At 38.7% G+C, this 22,968-nt stretch overlaps 1 protein-coding gene and 1 long non-coding RNA gene across 2 annotated transcripts in view; both read right to left on the bottom strand.

The window, feature by feature from the left end:
- The window catches only part of LOC309651482 (uncharacterized protein), a 321,132-nt gene that overhangs the window by 45,549 nt on the left and 252,615 nt on the right, over window positions 1-22,968 (bottom strand). The window contains exon 2 of the mRNA XM_082444300.1: window positions 10,991-11,062. Coding sequence (XP_082300426.1) covers window positions 10,991-11,015 — 25 coding nt within the window. The 5' untranslated portion in view covers window positions 11,016-11,062. The remainder of the gene's footprint in view (window positions 1-10,990; window positions 11,063-22,968) is intronic.
- The window catches only part of LOC309651490, a 211,068-nt gene continuing 210,104 nt past the window's right edge, over window positions 22,005-22,968 (bottom strand). The window contains exon 6 of the long non-coding RNA XR_014258187.1: window positions 22,005-22,902. This is a non-coding gene — a long non-coding RNA (uncharacterized lncRNA). The remainder of the gene's footprint in view (window positions 22,903-22,968) is intronic.

Below are 22,968 nucleotides of genomic sequence, written 5' to 3'. Positions count from 1 at the left end.
TATAAAACATTTCCCAGACATTCTCGCGTGGAGGTGTAATCATGTGACTGTGTCTGGGCCAATGACCTGCAAGAACAAGTGTTACGCTGGCTTCCAAAAGGCTCTGGCAAAAGTCCAACTTAATGAAATGAAAATGTCTGATTAGACCCTGACTTGTCCTGACAACTCTGGTCACAGCGAAAGCAGTCTTATTGACTCATCATGTCATTTCGGTCAACTATTAATGCAAGGAGTATCATGAGGAAGAAAGAACTGCTTGCAAATGTACAAAATAAGCAACAAATACCCCTGTCGACAGTATTAAATTATTTATCAATCACACACTACAGGTTATATCACAGTAATTACAGTGATGGAGGCCACTGGGTCCTCACCAACAAAAAGACTGGTTCTTCCACTTTTAGGACAGTTATTTAGAGCAGGGGTCCCCAACCCCCCAGGAACCTGGCCGCACAGCAAGAGGTGAGTGGCGGGGAGCGAGCGAAGCTTCATCTGCCGCTTCCCATCACTCACATTACCACCTGAACCATACCCCCAACCCCCCGTCCGTGGAAAAACTGTCTTCCACGAAACTCGTCCCTGGTGCCAAAAAGGTTAGGGACCGCTGATCTAGAGGACTACAGGGCACTCAGCGTTTATCAGGAGTCTGTGCTTTCATAGAATCTACTCTTCAGTAAGTCTACAAATCTTTTATCCTTGGCCCTAAAAGCCAAAATCAGGGTTGTACTTTATTATAATCAAGGTGTTTAGGAATTTCTGGTGAAAATAAATGTTTACACTCATATTAAAAGTGAATAAATGTTTCTGAATCTACCTTTCATCTTTGATTAATATGTTTCTTGCTAAACAAGCCAAATTCATAAAGGAAAAGACAGGTTACCTCATAACACTTTCTTTTCAACTAAAGCAGTAAAGACCCACACTAACACTGCATTTTTTTACTTCCAAATTCTAGATATCAAGCTTCTCACAGAAACTTTCACTTCAGCCAGTGGAATACCTTGCAGGAGGCAGGCACTCAAGAAATATTTGTTAAGGTGACTTGAACATAGTAACACATTAGGTGAACATTATAGGAAGTTAGCCTAAGGGCTCTTCACTGAGAAGAAAACAGCTTTTTACCATGTTCTTTATTGCCAAGTGAAAGGATATACATATATAGCCTTGTTCGCTCAAAATGTACCCTCTCCACATCACTGACATCCTGTAAATGGCCATAAATCACAACTGGTCCTTGTCATGAGAAAAACTGTGTGTCAACTTGAGTTTGTCTGCCTTAAAAGACAGGTGCAAGGGTAAAATCAAACATATTTAAGTGCTTGGGAAAGAAACACTGCTCTACAGAAGCAAGGGACTATTAGGGGCAGGAATTATAAACATATACACCTTTTATCGCAATAGACTCCAGACAGGAAATCAGGATGAGACTGGTCTATCCTGGCATTCATTTCATAGAGTTTAGTTTTGTCTGATGAATATTTAAACCCAAAGCACTGCAGTGGTAGTGCCAATATCTGTCATATTTTCAGCTGCATCTCCTTTCTGGACTAGGAGCGCCCCTAACTATTCATAAGCCTTAAAATCCTAATTACTGGGGAGACCAGTGGCAGACTGGAGTGACACGAAATTAAGGTTGACTTTTAAGAAAACAGGCACATGTCTTGTACTGCTCTATTAGATACACTTTGGCATTTTGCAGAGCCCAAATGAATTACAGAAGAGACACAGGTACTGTTAATACATCACATGCCTTCTAAAAATTCTGGAAGACGTGGGGAGTCCCACATCATTTCTTTGGGACTAGAGACGTTGCCAAGGACTAAAACTGATGATGCCTAGAAGGAGAACCCTCCAAAACTAACTCCTCTGCTTTGCTGACCCAAAGGAAGCCAAAGGAAAGAGACTCTCTCGCTCCAAGTAACTCCCTAACTAACACTGTTTAGAAAAAACAAGTATTTTCAAGATGGTTCAGAGTTGGAGGATAGAAGGCAGAGAGTAGAAACTGACTTGGATTTGATTATGGGGTCACGAGAAAGGATCAGAAATGTTCATTTTTAGTTATTACTGAAGTTTTTATAAAATCCCAAGACATTCACTAGAACTTTACTAATTAAGACACGTAACCCACACACAACTAGACTACAAATACTTATAATACATGTTTTTGGTTTTTGTTTTTTGAGAAAGAAATCTCAACTACCAAAGGTTCACCAGCTGTAGGACTTCAAAGGCAGTAATAGGAGCAATGGTCTCCAATGACTCAATTTGGAAAGAAAAATCTCTCACACAACCCACCCATTAGACAAGATGACATATACATCTACTTCAGGACACCTTACGTTTTGGATGAATAGCCTTGAATTTACTTCACAGCCAATAGCTTGCCAGAGAAAACTTAGAGTTGGATCCTACTACTTAATACACTAAATCCACAGCTCAAAGTCCATCTCACTGGATAACTGAATATAACTAGCGATGGGAATTAAAACTGAGGATGCCAGCAGCCCTGATTTCACTGTTATTATTTGTACTGTGTGAAATGATTTTCATATTGGCAAGTATGGGATCTCTGAAACGGTGCACTCTTCCTATCTACCATGGTACATACGATTATTTGCCCATGCACGCTCTGAGGGGCAATGTGGTACAATGAAAGGAGCCTGAGCTTGAGTCAAAACCAGTTCTAGTGCCAGCTCTGCCACTATCCGGCTGAAGACCTTGGACCACACTTTAGGTCTAAGTTTACTCATTAATTTATTTAATAACCTTGATTTGATCACAGACCTAAAAGAACACAACATTGCTCAGCTGTAAAAGGGGGGAAACTAGACCTAGTTTATAGAACTGGTGTTAGATTTAAATGAGATAATGGGTGTACTTTGCATCCAAGACACATTGGTGCTGGTCTTCTTCTACCGCAACTATCAGGCACTGTGTTCAGTCTAAAACACCATTGCAGGGAGCACACTGGAAGCCCTCATCACGTTTGTCATCACTGGGTAAAGCCTCTTGCCTCTTAGTCGGTAAAATCCATGAAGGCCAGGATTTTCTTCTTTCTAATACACAGACACATCCTCTGAACCTGCATGTGCCTCAGCACCTAGTAAGCACTTAATAAATAATTGTTGAATGAATAAATTCTCTTTTATTCCTTAAAATAACTCTGGATCAACTAATATTTTTACCATTTTACAGTGAGGAGGCTGAATAATGAGATAAACTGTCTATAAAATCAGGTGATAAGTCCCCTCCAATTCCACAATGCTATCTATAGTTTTTATATTTTCCAATAGTTCATCATTATATCATTTTTCCTAAATAATTGCTGCTTACTCACATTTATTGGTTATTGCTTAAATAACAGCAAGAGTCTCAAACTATAAAATCTACTCCTATCTTTAAGGAAAATAAAATATTTGAACTATAAAAAAAATCATTTGTTTCTAAGAAAACTTTATTCTCACATCTACACACAAACTATCTAATGAGGTTATTCTTAAGAAACTCTTTCGAGTAATTTTCCCAACCTAAACTTCCATATACTTTTCCCCAAATAAGAAGCGAAATAAACAATCAGTCAAGAGTGATATTAAAACCATGGGGGCAATCCTGTCCCTAAAACATTTCTTCAACAAAATTTGGATTTTTTCACTTTAAGAGCAGCAAGATCATCTTTTTTACTATCTTTTAGAAGATAACTGTAGCTTCCTTAGTCTGGGGCCCTAAATGAGAAAGACCTGGGTTAGATGCAGCCAATGTCACAGGGTCTCGTGGCTCTGAATCAGTATTTTCACACACTCCCAATCATAAATGCCCCAGAGACCTCCTATCCCCAAAACTGACACTGCTGTATCTCAAGTTCAGCTTTACAGAATGATGGCCTCCTCCAAGGCCTTCCTTAGAAAACGTATTCCCAAATTTGCCATCTCACCTCACGCTTCCTTCTCCAAAAGCAGCCTACTCTTTACCACTTATAAGTCTTCTCCTCTAAAGGGCTGAATGTCTATTGGGGCACTCAGCAGATATTACACTCTACTCCATCAAAAGGATCTCATAAATTTGTTTTAATTTAGTAATTAACATTCCTCTAGACTCGCAGAAGTGTTGAGGGCAAAGTCATAACGCTTTCAATGGCAAAATCAAAATGTAAGCCCAGGTCAGACTTCACATCTAATGCTGTTGCTGGTAGACCCAGTGATTCTGAGACCAAGCCAGATGATTTTATAATTAAGGCATCACCACTGCTGTGCAGAGAATTTCTCTTTCATTACACCTCAGCTCCCTCCCACCTCAAAACGCTGCGTAGAGTTCTAACGTACTCTGAAACCACAGCAACTTATGACAGAGCAGCCATCATGATGACCTGTAAGTCATCAAGATACATATCAACCACTGGCTATGTTATTAATACTTGAAGTATCAAATTTGCTAAGGAAGCAAAAAGGAGCTTCATCCTTCCTCAAGGGGAATCAGAAACCAGTATGTTCAAGAGAGGATTTCCATAGGAAAACCGCCCCTGCCTCAGACAGCACCTACCATAAACATGTTTATGGACAAACACAGTATCAGAAAAACATGCTGTGAGTCTTAGAAACAGCATATGCCTCATTTCATAGGGGCTGCTATGGTGCTAGGCATTGATTTTTGCTTTTTGGGTTTTTTTTTACTGCATTTCAGAGAAATAACCGTAAAATGAAGGTCTATAACCAGCATATAACACAATAAACAACAGCAGCAACTTCTGCACCCTTTTTGTGAATGGTTTCCCTATGCTTTAATTGAAAATGTAAATTTTAATATGCTTTGTGTTTTCTCTCAAAAGAGTTTGGGACCAATTCTATTCTAAGACTTCTGTATTTACCATCTCCATCCAAGGTCCAAAGAGTACAGAATTTACAAATGAAGGACACCCCCTACACACACACACACGTCAGTAATAGAGGAGGTATGACAACAAAATTCCTGAATGACAGAAAGAAACACAGAGGACAGTGGCTTGAAACAGCAAAGGTGGTCACCACAAACTTTGTCCTAGAGTTCAGCTCAGGTCTTTCTGAAAGCCTGCACCAAAAATTCACAAAAACAAGAAGCAGTAACACAGTTCACATAAGTTTCCTGAGCTTAAATATGTAATACATCTGGGTAACTGTCCAACCTAGGTTGTATCTTCAGGGAATCTCAAACTCTCATAAAAAACCAAGGTTTCTGGCTCAAGAAAAGGCTTAAAGTTAGAGATGAGCATTGTTAAATCACTGGTTCCTATTCACATTTCAACCCTTGAAATAACGTTTCACTACTTGTCTCAGTCACCAGCGACTCTAGTCTGTCTTGAGAAAGCTCACACGCCTCCCTGGACTCAGCCATCTCCTTCTCACCGACAGGTCAGGTCCAGTACAACCAAAGCTTAATTCACTTTAAAAGATATGTGAACTATTATTCAAGGACAGTAGCTGTCTGTTCACAGAAGCTTCATCCACATCAAGGCAGCTGAGTTTGTGAGCTTGATTTCTGTATTCTTCTTTCATTCTGTCAAAATTCAAGTTTACAGATATTTCTACTCTCAGTCTATTCTTTAATAAATGTCCCGCTCAGTGTAAGACAGGACTCAGAGTTTCAATGACATAACTGTATATCTTCCCAAGAAAACTGTTTATGTACCTTTCCATAAATGTTTTAACTTTTTCACCTAGAATATAAAATCCTTGAAGAAAATAATGTCTGTCTTCTATAGTTTAGCAAGATACATGCTCAACACAATTTCCAAATCACCTTTAGTACCAATTTTAACCATGAAGAACACTGAAAATTCTACTGTAAATTATCAAATATATGGAAGCAAATATATAAATGAAATTCTTCTGTAATTTAGTACAAAGACTAGAGATACAAATATAGGATAATTTCTCAAATGAGTTTCAACTACTTAATTTGCTACTTTAAAGCATATTCACAAACAATAGAAATAATCAATCTGAAGAACTGGATTCATCTCTATACACAAGGGACATTTTTATACAGTTTCTCCAAGAATTAGCCACACAAGCACAATAGGTACCATAAAGATTAAAAGAAAGTAACTGCATTAAAAATACTTCAGTTTATTAAAAGGAACGGTTCCTATTTTATATGTATACACATATATTTTTATAGAAAAGAACACATTTACTTTTATTCTAATTTCCATGACTCACTCCCCACCCATTCACCGATGAGATAGATAACAGTTGATCCTATTTTTCACCTTTTAATTTATTCTACCTGGAGAAATAAAATTCATCACTGTCCTATGTTATTTTCCCTCCCTTTTGGACATTTATCCACTAAATAAACATCTACTACCCACTGCTGTTAAGCAGTGTGCTGGGTCCTGGGGCTCCATCCCAGTCTCCTCCGCTGGTTTCCCCTATTTGCCCCAATTTCTAAGCGCTGAAGTGTCCCAGGACTCAGCCCTGTCTCATTCTCAAGTCAGTCTACACATGCTCACTTGGTGGTCTCAGCTAGTCTCCTGGTCGAATTAGCATCTATCCTATGCTGACCACCCCCATATTTATCTATACTGCAGACCTCTTTCCTGGGCTCCAGTTTCACATACGGACTCACCAACTCATCCTCTGCCAATAGATGTTTTACAGATTTCGAACGTTTAACAGGCCCAACTAACTCCAGATCTTCTCCACCAAACCTCCTTTCAAAGGATGAAGTTGATGACAACTTCATCCTTCTAGTTAGTTAGGCCGAAATCCTTGAAATCATCCTGACACCTCTTTCTGTCATACCCCACATCCAAGCTATCAACAAACCTCTCTTGGAAGGCTGGCCAAGGAGACACTTTGACGTAAGCTTCTGCCCAATCCTGACGCCTCTGCCTCCCTCCCACTATGTTGTTCCCAAGGGCACATGCTTACAAGTATTCTACACACTAAACCCTGTCTGAGTCTACTTCCCAAATGATCCAAATGCTTCAAGTCTTCACTACAAACATCCATTACAATATTGTGCATAGAACAGCTTATCCCTACTAGAAATAAAACAAAGGATGATTTTAGCTGATCTATGTGTAGAATCATATAGTTATAGATTCAGAGATTAAGGATATTTCTTGTCTTCTTTACAAGGACACTGAATGCCTCATGCTGCCTTACTACTCTTTGTTTATCCTTCATGCAGCAATGAAAGGTTTTAAATAAATCTTATCCATTCAAGTCCAACTGGTATTTTTTCTTTCTCTTCCCTGAGGAGCATCTTTTTTCTGTACTATCACTTCTCTATTACTTCAGTTATTCACTGCATTTAGTTTTTTATCTTATTTTTTTCACAAATATTCCTTCATAACAAGGAGGTGCTAAAAACCTCATTTCACAAGTAGGTATGAAAAAGAAATATCTTGACCACCTTTCCTAAAAAGAAATCTAAAGATAGGTAATTTAGTACATAAGCCTTTAGGAAAGCATTAGAAGAAAGTAAGACAAAGTCAAATATTAACAATTTACTGAACATAAATTCTCATTACACAAAAAAGTATCTCTTCATATAACTTCAAAATATTAATAGGGCAGCACAGCAAAATATCAAGTGTCAGATGCAGCTAGACTCCAAAATGTTATGTTTTTATTTTAGAAGTATGTTTTTTATTATTGCTGAAACGAGAATTTTAGAAAAAAAACTACCATCAGTTTCTTAACATATAATTTATTTGTAAAAGTCAACCAAAACAATCTGAATTCAATCATCAGCTCAGGAAGCAGATTCCATGACATTTTTTTCCCCTAAATGCTAAACGACACAGGCAGCGATAAAATATGCAGAGAAAGACCCATGTCACAGAAGATATGACAATTTTGATAAATGATGATAAATTGTGATGTAGAACAGCCGTTTGTAAGCTGCTGTTTTCAAAAACATGTATTTTAATGATGATTTTTGCCAAACATCATTTTAGAGAGATATTTTGTAATAAAACCATTGACAAACAAGATTGGTACCTTATTATAAATTAGAACAGAAATGTATTTAAGTTTTCAGCAAACTTGTAATTTTGCTTTGAATGAGAATGCATTTTAGATCCAGTCAGTTCCTTACAATGTTAAACACAGTCATCATCTGACCCAGAAATCCCACTCCTAGGTATAAAACAGAAATTAAAACATACTTTCACACAAAGACTTGTACATGAATGTTCATACATGCAACATTATGCATAAAAGACAAGAAGTGCAAACAACCCAAATGTCCATCAAGTGACATATAATATCAATAGAACAGAATATTATTCAGCAATAAGAAGAAATAAAGTACTGATACATGTTACAATATGGATGAACCTTGAAAATATTATATTAAAGAAGCCAGTCACAAGAGGCTACATATCATTATGTTTATATGAAATATAAATTCTATTTATATGAAATGCCCAGAATAGGCAAATCCATAGAAATAAGATGTAGATAAGTGGTTGCCTAGGGTTGAGAGTGTAGAGGGAATGGAGAATAATTGCTAATGGATATAGGGTTGCTTTTTGGGGTAATGAAATGTTCTAGAATGGTGCACGGTGATGGCTGCACAACTCTCTGGCTATACACAACCTCTGAATTGTACACTTTAAGTGGGTGAACTGTATGTGAACTACATCTCAAAAAAGCTATTTAAAATGCCAGTTAAAAAGGCCAGTCACGGGCTTTCCTGGTGGCGCAGTGGTATAGAATCCACTTGCCGATGCAGGGGACACGGGTTCGAGCCCTGGTCCAGGAAGATCTCACATGCTGCGGAGCAACTAAGCCCACGAGCCACAACTACTGAGCCCACGTGCCACAACTACTGAAGCCCACGCGCCTAGAGCCCACGCACCGCAATGAAGAGTAGTCCCCGCTCGCCGCAACTAGAGAAAGCCCACACACAGCAACAAAGACCCAACACAGCCAAAAATAAATAAATAAATAAATTTACTTTTTAACAAAAGGGCCAGTCATGTTGTAGCTGTTTATAACTTGTATAGACCTTTCAAAGTCTAAATCCCTAATTATCAAAATATGTTTCTTACTGTCCACAAATCTCATTTCATTTCCTTACATAAAACCATCTGCCTATTCCACTATAAATACTACAAGTAGTGAAAGGAAGAAAGTACTTCTAAAATTAAATCATGTTTTCAAAACAGATTTCTCCTTAATATATTTAATTTTAATGATTCGCATGTGAATTACCCACACTTTCCATTAGCTATGGTTAAATTTTCAATCTCAGATTAAGTATCCCCCAATACAAAAGCACATTAACAGGCCATTCCTCTCCCAACACAAGCTGTGTGGACTAAATTTTTAACGTATTAGCTTGAATTTTAAAAAGCAAAATTAAGGAGGCAGATCTGTAAGAAAAGCAAGCATATGAAGTCTCAGAATTTTAGAATGGAAAATATTTTCAAGATTGATCCTCTTCAGGACTACTGAAACTTTAATATCTAAGAACTAACCCCAGGAATTTGGTGATCTTCTCATACCACCTTACTTTTTAAATTTTTATTGGAGTATAATTGATTTACAATGTTGTGTTACTTTCTGCTATACATACCTTACTCTTTTGCCTTATTATTTATATTTACATTAAGTTGATTCCTTTCCTTTCTTTTTTTTTTTTTTTTTTAACTTAGCAATGTATGACACAACATCAGTGAACTTATGGGTTTGGTTAGCTATCTGTACTAGTCTAACAAACATTACAATAAATAAAATTTTAAATGGTGATGTGTCTATCACTTAAAAACATCTTGCACATGATCAGTACTACATATACCACACTTTGGGAAACACTGATCTAGTTTTACCTTCTAATTTTATGGGTGAGAAAGTTGAACTTCCTGGTGACTCTCAAAACTCTGTGCACATCAGAATCTCCTGGAGGGTTTGTGTTAAAATAGAGAGTGCTGGGCTCTTCCCCAAGAGCGTAGGTCTGGGGTAAGGTCTGAGAACTTACGTTTCTAACAAATATCCAAGTGGTACTAATGCTGCTGGCCCAGGGACCGCCCTTCAAAAACCACTGACCAAAACCTACTAACCCCAAATTAGAGTCAGACCAGAATTTAAACTAGAACCCAATCTTCTCTTAGATGCTCTTATAATTATATGCTCTATCAAACATGTTTAATGTTGCTGAATTTTATTCACCTTTCACTTAATTTAACTCTTTTCAATAAAGGTGATTATTAAATACTAAAGATCAGGTTTATACATTTTTAAGACTTAAGAGTTGTTATAAAATAGTGATTAATAAAAATTTAAGGAAAAGAACATTACAATCACCTTTGAGGACCCTGAATCCCTTTTCTTGGTCACATACCCTCCGTTAGTCCTTTGAGATAAACATTATCTTCAAGTTTGTGTCTTATCATTCACTTGCTTTTCTTGTTAATTTTCTCATAGCTGTATCTCTAAATAATATATTGTTTCGGTTGTATGTTCTGACCTTTATACTATATCTTTTTATGCTAATTGATTTTTTATTCAATATGATGTTTTTGAGATGTAGCCCTCGGTTTTTATCAGTAATTCATTGCTTTCATGGCGGGACAGTATTTCATCTACAAGAAAACAGCTCTAAAATTGTTGACTTCTTTTTTCATTTTGAAAAAATCAGAGGTAAAAAAGAAGTTGCGAAAATAGTACAGAGAAGTCCTATGCACGCTTCATCCAGTTTCCTCCAATGGTTACATCTTACCTAACTATATTACAGTATCAAAACCAGCAAACTGGTTTTCGGACAATGCTTGTGTATAGTTTCATGCCATTTTATTATATATGCAACTCTCAATTTTTAAGATGATTTTTTTTTTTTTTTTTTCCCTCGCAGGCCGCCCAGGCCGCGAGACCAAGGGCTGCGGGGGTCGGGCCGGCGCGCCGCCCCCGCCCCGCCTCAGGCCGCCCGCGCTCGGGCCGCAGCCCGGCGACGCGAGGCCGGTCCCACCCCGCCCCACCACGCCGTGGGCCCGGGGGTCGCTCACCTTCCGCGTTGCCCCAGACCACCATGCCCGGGCACGGCCGCCTCCTCCGGCCTCGCTGGCCCCGCCGCCGCCACACGGTGCCCTCGCCTGGGGCGGGGAGGAGGGCCGGGGAAGGGGTCGCACCGCCGAGCCGCGATCCACGCTCGCCCCACGCTCGCGGCGGCCGCCGTGCGCGCGCCCAGTGGCTGCCCTGTCCCTCCCCCTGCGGCGGCCGGCGCGCTCCCAGGCTCCTCCCCGCCCTTCCCCACCCGCGGCGGTCGCGGCCCCGGCTCGCACTCCCCTCCGCGCTGCGCAAGCACCCGCCTCGCGCCTAGCCTCGGGCAACCCCGAACCAAGGGCGCGGCGCCCCTCCCAGGCCCGCCCGCGGGGGTCAGCCCCTCCGGTGCAAGTGACCATCTCGCTCGCGGGGGCGGAGAGGAGCGCGGCGCCGGTCCGCCTTCCACATCGCGCCGCCCGCCCTGCACCCCCGAGACCTGCGCGCCTCCCACTGGGGTTGATGCGCTGTCCTCGTCTCTGCGAGTCCCCGCCCCGCGCTGCACTCCCCAGTCCGGGAGGACACTAGTTCAGGGACTGACCATGCTTAATCAAGATCATTCTATTGATATTAATGAATATCTGAGTTACTTCCTTTGTTCCCCACCCCCCCACCGCCAATTAAAGACAATGCTCCTACCTATTAGAAAAATGAAAATCCAAACACTGACAGCCCCAAATATTTGCAAGAATGTGAAGTAATAGGAACGCTCATTCATTGCTGGTGGGAATGCAAAATAGTACAGCCATTCTGGAAGAGTTTGGCAGTGTCTTACAAAACTAAACATACTCTTACTATACGATCCAGCAATCGGACTCCTTGGTATTTACACAAAGGAGTTGAAAAATTATGTCCACATAAAAAACCTGGACACAGATGTTTCATAGCAGCTTTATTCATAATTGCCAAAACTTGGAAGCCACCAAGATGCCCTTCGGTAGATGAATGGGTAAACAAACTGGTGCATCCAGATAATGGAATATTATTCAGCACTAAAAAGAAATAAGCCATCAACCCATGAAAAGATATGCAAGAACTTTAAATGCTTATTACTGAGTGAAAGAAGCCAATCTGAAAGGCTACATACTCTTTGATTCCAACTAAGTGATACCATAATTTAGGTGGATAATGTCATTAGTCAAAACCCATGGAACATACAACACCAAGCGTGAATCCTAATGTGAACTATGGACTTTGGGTGCTAATGAAGTGTAAATGTAGATTCATCAATTGTAACAAATATACTTCTCTGGTGAGTAGTTGATCATGGTGGAGGCTATACATATGTGGGAACAGGGGGTACATGGGAAATCCCTGTACCTTTCACTCAATTTTGTTGTGAACATAAAACTGCTCTAAAAAAATAAAGTCTACAAACTTTAAGCTATAAGATGAATAAGTTCTGAGGTTCTAATGTATAGCATGGTGACTAGTTGATAACACTGCAATGTATAACTAAAATTTGCTAAGAGAACTTAAAGGTTGACCCCAAAACATATACATATATATTTATATAGTCCTCTTTACCATAAATGTACGGCTGTGCTCCTGGCTTCTCTAATCTCTTCCAATCATCTATTTTTATTTCTGCTCAGTACCATGCTGTCTTAATTGGTAGAGTTTTATAATAGCGAGTCTTAATATCTAGTAGGTCAAAAATCCCCATTCACTCTTCCATTTGCTGTTAAGAATCAGCTCGCATATTCTATGTGGGGGAGGGAGGTGAAGGAAATTCATTTTAGTTTCATAAAATCTCTAAAACAATTTGGGGAGAATCACATCTTCTGTAGATTGAAATTTTCTATTGAAATAAGATTTATTTCTCCATTCCTTTAGTTTTTCTTAAGTGTCTTTGTTCTATCATTTTCTCCATATAGTTGTTGCCTATTTTTGCTAGAGTTATTCCTAGGTGCTTTATAATTGTGGTAATATTATAAATGGTATCTCATTGCCCTTTCTAAATAGTTGTAGCAGAGTACAGAAATGCAATTGATTTTGTATATTGATTTTGTTTGCAGTATACTTGCTAACCACTTTTATTCATTCGAATACTTCATCTGTAGATTCTTTTGGTTTTTTTACAGGGACAAGATATCCTCAATGACTAGTGATAGCAGTTTCTTCTTCTCCAATGCTAAGAATTCTTCTTTTTCTTCCTGTGTAAGACTTCCTATATAATGCTGCAAAGAAGGATTATCTTATCTTGTTGGTGAAAGGTGTCTTATCTTGTTTCCAATATTAAAAAAGAATGTTTTCAATGTTTCACCATTAAATATCACATCTGCTGAATATTTATACCTTCTAATGATAGTCTGTTCATTTTGTATCATGAATAGATACTGAATGTTATGGAATGCATTTTCTACATCTCCTGAGATTAAATTTTTTTTTAATCAAGAATTCATTGGGGGACAGATGGATTGAGAGTTTGGGGGTAGCAGACGCAAACTATTATATATAGGATGGATAAACAACAAGGTCCTACTATACAGCACAGGGAACTAAATTCAATATCCTGTGATAAACCATACTGGAAAAGTATGAGAAAGAATGCATATATATGTAACTGAGTCGCTTTGCTGTACAGCAGAAATTAACATTGTAAATCAACTGTACTTCAATAAAAAACTTACTCTGTACCCATAATGTGTCACACTGTTCTAGACAGTAGAGGTAAAGCAGTGACCAAACAGATGAAAACACTTGCCCTCAGGGAGTTCACCTTGTATTAAAGGAGAACAAACACAATGAATAAATAAAATGCATAGTTTGTTACATATTGATCAACACAAAAGACAAAAATGAAGTAGAGAGGGGAACAGGTAGTGTGGGGAAGGAGGTCTGCAACTTCAAATGCAGTGGTAGGAATGGGTGTCACTGAGAAAATGACATCTGGCAAGAGCCTGCAAGCAGAAACAAGAGCATAGCTTGTATGCAGTAAGCACTGCAAAGCAATATGAAGTTCTGTTACAAATTCTGTGAAGGAAAAGTGAATTTCTGAGTAGGTTCACTGGAAAATATAAATGTTAACATACTATTTTAGTTGCTAATTCCCTATCACAAGCAATGAAGCTTAAAAATCTTACATCAACTATTAAGTAAATTAAAAAAACATCTGAAACCATTATAACCACCAGTAGTACCAAAGTAGCATTCTCGTTAAAAGTATGAAAATAACCATTTCAATATAGAATACAGAAAGATAACAAAAATTATTCTGTTGTTCAAAGTAAATTATTATAAAATTTCAACTTGGGTCACAGAAGCCTATCAAAAAAATAAGTATGGGAAAAGCATAAATGGAAAAAACAAATATTCACAAGTACAAGACCTAAAACTCATTGTAAGTACTCCCCATAAGTTATCTGACCCAATCCAGGGCTAACACTCTAAAGAAGCATGAAAACAAAAAGACAATCACTCAGAGACCAGATGACAGAAAGAGGAGAGGAATCGTTTCAAAGATGTGTTACAGAAAGTTCAAGTACAAAATTTTCAAATTAATATTGAGAATGCAAAAGGAAAAAAGACCCAGCAAGTCTAACTAGCAATGAAATAAATAAGCAAAGACAAAAAGAGAAGTACATCTACAAACACAAAGACTGACCAAAAGAGAATAAGGAAACTCCTAAACCAAAAGGTCACAGAGGTGTCCTATCCAACATTAGCTCATGGGATGATGATAGGGGTTTATGGGGGGGGGGGGTGAATAGGTCAAAGTTAATCTATTAGATTCTTTATGCAGTACGTCTCAGAATCTTTCAAAATGCCACTGTGAATTATGAATCACTAACCTACTTTGGGGGTAGGGTATGGGGGGCACAGAGTAAGTACGCATAAGAATGTAGTCTTTCCCATGCCAGCTCACCACAGAACCCTTTATTTTGGCCAAAAACAAAAGTCTGTGAGAAAAATGTTGTCCTAAAGGATGGTAACACAGATGAAATTCATAAATCACTTGGTAGAGTTAAAGGAATGCTAAAAAAAAATTTTTTTTAAGGACTTTCTGGTTGTTGGTTTTTTTCTTTTATTATTGGTAGAAAGCCAGCCAATAATCAGTTGGACTTACAAACATGAGTACATGGATGAATAAAAGATAGAAAAGAGAATAAATCAAAATTCTGATATATTTTACTGAAGAGGATATTTGGATACAAATGTTGTTATGAAGCAGTCCAACTAAGTCCAACCAAGCAGCTGGGATTCTCCATCTTGACTGATTAAGAAAGTATTTCCTGAGGTTATGAAGTACATGCAGAACTTCTCCAAAACTGGGAAAATTCTGCTGGACTCTTCACCCTGATACTGAAGGTCTTGAGAGGTGGGGGGGCGGGAGGTGGTCATCAAGAAAAGTGTATCAAAGAGCCCTGACCAATAGAATATTTTTAAAACCGAGATCAACGAAAAGAATGTTTACTGTTCAATACGTACCAATGATGGGAGGTGGGGACTCTAAGAGCACAGCACCTGGTACCCACCAGGGCTCCATGAATATGGGTTGAAGAAAGAACGAGGGGGTGAGTGAATTGTATCACTGGCTTAAACCTTTGGCTCGTTTAAGATGAACTTTCATTTCCTGGAGTAACGCATTGTATGTTTATAGGGGGAAATGATTTCCCTTCTTAACTTTACATTGAAAGATTAGGAACGCCTCCTCACCATCACATCTTTGTAAGTTCCTGTGCACACAGGCGACAACACACACAAAGTTACTTTCAACTTTTCCAATTTATTTCCTCAGATCTCTTCACCAGGTTTGGAGGGGCTCCTAACGCTGCCTAAAATCACCTCTGGGTAAAAGACTTTCTTAGGTCATCCTGGAAGGACCCCCTCACGTCATTGCCAACCTTTTACTTTATTTTCATCTGATCAGTGTCAAGGCCGTTGATGCTATGAAAGGGTAGTGAGGAGTTGGAGTTTTAGGGAACTATCCTAAAATAGAATGTGTTTGTATTAGTCAGCTTGGGCTGCCGAAAGAAAATACCATAGACTGGGTGGCTTAAAAACAGTCATTCATTATGTCACAGTTCTGGCGGCTACAAGTCCCAGATCAAGTTCTGGCAGGATGGAGTTCTGGGGAGGTTCTCTTCCTGATTTGCAGATGGCCATCTACTCACTGTGTCCCCCTGTGGCAAAGAGACAGAGCTGTCTGCTGTCTCTTCTTATAAGAGCACGAATCCTATCAGATCAGGGCCCTACCCCATGACCTCATTTCGCTTTCATTACTTCCAAAAAGGCCCTATCACCTATAGTCACATTGGAAATTGGGACTTCAACATATAAATTTTAGGGAGACACAATTCAGTCTATAGTCATGATCTTTTATCTTATTGGAATAGTGTGAGTGTAATTCTCCCTGAAGGTGAAGAAATGGAATGTATGGCATCCCAATATCTTATACCTTCCAAATTGTATTTGTGTGTGGCTGCCGGAAATTATCTTCCTTTCTTTTCTTTATATTTTAGTTTAGCTATCAATTATGACTCTAAGCCAATCTGTAGGTTGTAACAGATGCTTTTTCTTCAGCCTCTCCTTTTTCTTCTTGCTGTCATCACCATTAAATTCACTAATTGTTAATATTAGAACATTTTTAAAAATGTAATAGGACAAAAACCCTACTGTTTGTACATTATGATACATGATGTCTGCACCATTTTTTGCAGTCTGCTCTATCCCTCCCTTTCATGGCCTCCAACTGCATCTTCAACCTTTGAAGCACCCTCCCGAATCCCAGGTCTGCATACTTCCCCTTGAGTGACCTCCTCCTCTGAACCCTGGTGTGACTGGCTCTCCCAAGCCCTACAACCTGCCCCTTTTCCACGTGAGCAGACGTGCAGGATGACAGAGCACCTCGTCCACCAGGAGATCTCTGTGCAACAAACTAGGTGCTCAATAAATGCTTATAGAAGGAATGACACGTCTGTTGGTCTGACATAATGGCCACTCTCAGAGCAGGTTGAAAAAAAGATGTAACTAATTGACCGATATTTGGCATGTTGTTTTTAACCTGGCAAGAGCTGAATTAGGAATCAGATGATCTGGTGTCGATTCTCAGTTATGCCCTTTTCTATCAGAGCAAGCAACCTTGCCTGAGGTTTAGTTCCCATAACTTTAAAAGGTGTATCAAAGCCTATCTTAAAACAATGTTAGGAGGATTATTACATGAGCTAATGTATCTGAATTCATCAGCAGAGTGCTGGATACAAAGCAGTTCTCAGTACATGTAATTTCAGCCTGTCACAGGAGAACAATGCATGACTTCTTGATAATGTATTTATAGAAGTTTGCTGGACTGTTTACTACATTTTAGGTAAATTCTCCTTGATTGAAGTACACTGCTACAAAGTAAATTACGGTTCCTTCCTTATGAATTATAAAATAGCTCCTCTTCAAATGATTGCTTGAAAGGAATTTTGCAGGCCAAAGATAATAGTAATTTCCCATTTTAAAATAATAACAGTAAAAAAAATATGTTAATCTTTTGAAACAATTCAAAAGACAGCATTCAGGAACAATGTATTAAAGAAATAAAACAATAAATACAGTTTGGCACTTTAAACAATTATCAAAGTTATTTTAATCTGACCTGATTTTATTCTCCCAAATACGGAACTATATGTACATACTTGTGTGTATCCATATATAGATATCAGCACAAAGGCTAGTGTGAGGCTTAACATACAACAAGCATTTCCATTAAACTAAAAAACAAAATAAGTATATCTATTGTAACCATTTTTATTTAACATCGTTCTGGAGACACTAGCTTATACAACTATATGAAAGAGACAAGTATGAATTTTGAGGGAAAGGAAGTACAACTATTATTATGTGTGTGTGATATATAATTGTATTCTTAGAAAATAACGTTACAAGTACTACAAAATTTTAAATGCATAAAGATGTCTGGTATATAATTAATATACCAAGCTAAATATTTTTGTATAATTAAAAATTAGTTGGAAGATATAATGAAAATATAGTAAGAGTAAAGTTAAACTACTTGGGAATTTACATTAAAAATGTGTAACCTGTATGTGATTAAAATTTTTAAATGCATTAAGGGACACAAATGAACCATTTAATGTACAAAAGGCATGCCATGTTCTTGAGCAGAAATATGTAGTATCACAAAGATATCAATTCTCCCTAAGTTAATCTATAAAATAATGCACATAAAACCCACAGGACTTTTGGAAGGAGAGGGACAAATAAAGAAACAGGTTCCATTCTGTACAATAAAAAAATCAACAAGAAGGAAGAGTGTTTTGTTTGTTTGTTTGTTTGTTTGTTTTGAGGACTTACCTGCTTTAAAATTTTTTGTTTAATTTTTTTAACTTTTTATTTTATGCTGGAGTATAGCCAATTAACAATGTTGTGATAGGTTCAGTGCACAGCAAAGTGACTCAGCCATACATATACATGTATCCATTCTCCCCCAGACCCCAGACTTCCCTGGAGGTCCAGTGGTTAAGACTCCAGCTTCCACTGCAATGGGCATGGGTTCGGGTTCGATCCCTGGTTGGGGAACTAAGATCCCATGTGCCGCATGGTGCCGCCAATAAAGAAAGAAAGAAAAAGAAAAAGAAAAGTTGAGCCCCACCAATGGATCATTGAAGAAATCAAAGAGGAAATCAAAATACTTAGAGACAAATGAAAACAAAAACACGATGATCCAAAATCTGCGGGACACAGCGAAATCAGTTCTAAGAGGGAAGTTTATAGAAATACAATCTTACCTCAGGAAACAAGAAAAACTACGATTAAAATATATTGTCAGCTATAAGAATTAAGAGAATGTTGTACTGCTTCTTGACTATGCAGAATAATTAATGGCTCTAAATAGAAGTCCCGAAGTAGATTCGAATTTATGTTATAAAGGTAGCATTTCAAATCAATGTAGTAAACATGGCTTATTTTATAAATGGTACTCGGATATCTCGGCTACTATCTGAAAAAAATAAAGTATAATCTTTAGTGCATATTTTACATGAAAGGAACTTCAGATGAATGAAAAATTTAAATGCAATCATGGGAATACTAAAAGTGGTCGAAGTATACTGTGAGGAGATTTTGTATGACAGATTTTAATGGGGAGAGCCTTACTAAGTATGATAACAAAATCCGAACACAAATAAAGAGAAAGATCCACACATTTGTTCACAACAATAAAAAAGCTTCTGAACTGCCAACGGGGGTGGAGGGAGAGGGGAACAGGGGAGGTGAGAGGCACCCAGTAAACAAGATCAGAAGGCAAGTAACAAAATGGAAGTAAAATCTGTGAATAATGGTACAGAGAGACAATGAATTGCCTTAATATAGAGAGATCTCTTGTAAATCAATAAGAGAAAAGACCAGTAACCGGTAGGAAAATGAGCAAAAGAGAAAAACAGAATATTTCTGCAAAGCCTCTTAAACATAAGGATGTTCAATACAACTGAGTCTGAATAGAAATGAAAAATACAACCAGATATTTTCCACCTACCATAATCGCACCTAGCCTAAAAGTGAAAAACGTTTGATAGGGTGTTGGCCATGGTGGGGAGAAACAGGTACCCCAATCTTTGCAATTCTCTAGAAATGTCAACAAAATGTCAACAAAATGTAAGACACATCCTCTTTGTCCTCACAATTTCACTTCTAGGGATTTATACCCCAGAGAGATAGATCCCCTTATGTGTGAAATGATGTATGTACAAAGATATTTATCACAGTTCCATCTGAAATAGCAAAAGAGAGGACGTGACCCAAATGTGCTAAATAAATTCTCGTACCTCCAGACAATGAAAGACGATGCAGCCATTTAAAAAGAAAGAGGCGACTGGATGGGACCTGATGTGTTAGCAGCCCCCAAGGGATGTTGCCAAATAATCAAAGTAGGATGAAGGACGCCACGAATAGCAGAGAAGTGTGTAGTTATGTATGGGCCTGTCCACATGTGGGATGGTCTGGGGGGCACATGGAGACCTGTTGGCAGTGAGTCCGAGGGAGGGGACCTGCTTGGCTTGAGCCAGGAGTGAGAGGGAGACCACTTTCTGAATCTATAATATGCACATATTGTTTTAAAAAATAAATAATGTTTAAAGCCCTTGACTTTGTTCTTTTGCTTAATGCAATCTTGAAGGGAGAAAAGAGAGTTTAAAAGGCAAATAGTATTAGGGAGATACGGCCAGAGACCAGAAAAGTAAATGTTACCTTTTCTGCTTCTCATCCACACAACTACATGATCAAAAAATAATATTTAAATGAGTTTTCTGCATAACAACTATATCCCTGTGACCGTAGGGAGATTGCCCCTCCTCTGCTGGCCTCAGTTCCTGCATTTTTATAATGAAATCATTGGACTGGATGCTCTGCAAGTTCCCTCCAGCTCCAGAATTCTATAAAACACTACCCTGGTCTTTCCCTGAGGTCATTTTATTAACTTGCTTCAACATTAGCCCACAAATTAGGGATTACCAGCTGCTGACTATTGCTTGAAACTTCCTCTTCATTTAATAAAATGGTTCCCTTATCAACCTTTCTCTTAAAGCCAAGCTTATAGGAACGGACTCTATCTGTGTATCTTTTTTTACTAACAAAGCCTGTTTTCGTATACAACCCAATTTATACCATTGTCTGTTTTCTAAAAGCCAGTCTTCCTTCTGGTTCAAACAATGCCTAACCGAAATTTAAAACATGGCAAACTTTACATCCAAAGGGGAGGGATGAAGTAGTTTCACTTCATAGGTTTTTTTTTTTAAGGCAGGACAATGCTCAGGAAAGAATTTTTCACTTCCGGTTAACAATCAATTTGCAAAATCCTCCTCTATTCTCTTTTCTGAAAGGCACCGGGGGCCTAGGATATGCTTCTCCACTGGACCAGAGGGGTTTCTAAACACGGGGAGGGGGAAGGGTAAGCTGGGACGAAGTGAGAGAGTGGCATGGACATATAGACACTACCAAATGTGAAATAGCTAGCTAGTGGGAAGCAGCCGCATAGCATAGGGAGATCAGCTTGGTGCTTTGTGACCACCTAGAGGGGTGGGGTAGGGAGGATGGGAGGGAGACGCAAGAGGGAGGAGATATGGGGATATGTGTATATGTATAGCTGACTCACTTTGTTATAAAGCAGAAACTAACACCATTGTAAAGCAATTATACTCCAATAAAGATGTTAAAAAAAAAAAGATTACATTCTATTGGAGGAAAACAGTCAATAAACAAATATACAAATTAATTAAAAAAAAAAAAAGTGGGTCTGTTTCCAGGGGCCTAATTAGCCAGTGGGTTCATCACCCGAAACCTCAGGCTCCCTTTCATTATTTCTGCTTGATCCTGCCTTTTGATAGTCTCCAGTAAAGCACTGTTGTCTTATTTTCTGCTTTAGACAAGCTTAAGGGAGAGCTTCTTAAGTCACTTGACCAAAATATATTTTGGAGCATGGAAAGAACATAGTTTCTTCGTTTTTTGGGGTTTTTTTTTTTCACAAAAGGATTACTTGGATTCAAAATCTTGTTCACTGACTTGTTAATCGTGATGTAGTGACATGACCAATTTCTCAGCCTGTTAGAGGCTTTAATTTCTTTTTCACAAAATGTAAAGAATAACACCTACCTTGCAAGGTTTTTTGCAAAGATTCTAAAAAACACGTAGTATGTAAAATAGATAATATATGTAACACGAACAGTGTATATTGTATATATATAATTGTCAATGAAAAAATGTTGCCTGCCATATCAGTAAACAAAGGATGTTGCAGCCATCAAGCCATCACATTATAGCCGCCCCAAGAGTGAACCGTGAGGAAACTCAGGATGGAAACAGGATGCCTACCATCTAGCAGTCAACTGCCACAGCCTCCCCTGATGGTGCACCCCGAGGGAACTCAGGGTGAGAAAGCACAGGATACTGGCCCACATAGCTGAGGTGCATATCAAAGGAAAGGTTTCAGTGAGCCCAGACTTTTGCATCTTCCCATACACAGAAAAACACTAAAAATTCATTAACTCGAGATGTCTGGTTTTCTTTAATTAACAGGAATCTTTCGATGTTCCGATTACCTGGTCTTTGTTGCAAAAACTCCTATGGTTGATGGCTCCTCCCTCTCCTTTTTGGATCAGTCCCTGAGAGAGAGCTGAGAGGCTGTGTCCCAGGCTTAAGTACTCAGTTTTGCCCAGCAAATAAAACATATTTCTCAACTTTGAGGTTGTGCATTTTTTTCAGTTAACATAATATATATGTTAAATATACATATATAGAATATATACACACAAATATACATATATATTAGTGTAGGGGGTAAAAACATGGACTTTTCCTAGTTACTTAACCGCTCTGAACCTCAGTTTCCATTTCAGCAAAATAGACATATTAACAGGTCCTAAATCACAGTGTTGTCAGAAGGGCTAAACACACATAAAGCATGTACCCACTGTCTGGCAAACAGTAGGAGCTCAACAAATGTTGTCCAATGGCAAGGCAGCCCTCAAGATACCAGCGGTCAGTACGTGGTGGGTATTATGATTATTGTTCATTTCTTTCAGGGGCAATCTGGAAGCGCAGAGGCAGAGGTTTGGAGGAATTTTAGGGGTCCACACAATACACCCAGGAGGGAACAACACAGATCCCCTGAGTGGGGTTCAGGGAGCACCTCAGCAGCCCTGGCCCTTCCTGCTCTCTCAGTTGGGAGGGTCTCAATGCTGGGCTTTGTATTTTCAAAAGATGGCCCGGGCCTTCTTCAGAGAAGAGGAGGTGACAGACAGCATGATGATGGCTGATGAAGGTGTGGGATGATGAGCGGAGAGTCAGCTTGTACCAGAAACATCAACACTCAACCAATGCCTGGCTCTACTTCCTCACCTGTTTATTGACGACTAGGCTTTATCTAGTTTCAGGACTAGAGTAAAACACAAGGATTCGAAATAGAGTCACAGATGTAGAAAACAAACCTATGGTTACCAGG

This window comes from Balaenoptera physalus, assembly GCF_965194825.1.
Source record: "Balaenoptera physalus genome assembly, chromosome: 21".
Lineage (NCBI taxonomy): Eukaryota > Metazoa > Chordata > Mammalia > Artiodactyla > Balaenopteridae > Balaenoptera > Balaenoptera physalus.
The sequence above is the reverse complement of the archived record's forward strand: the minus strand, read 5'-3'. Positions and strand labels throughout refer to the sequence as shown.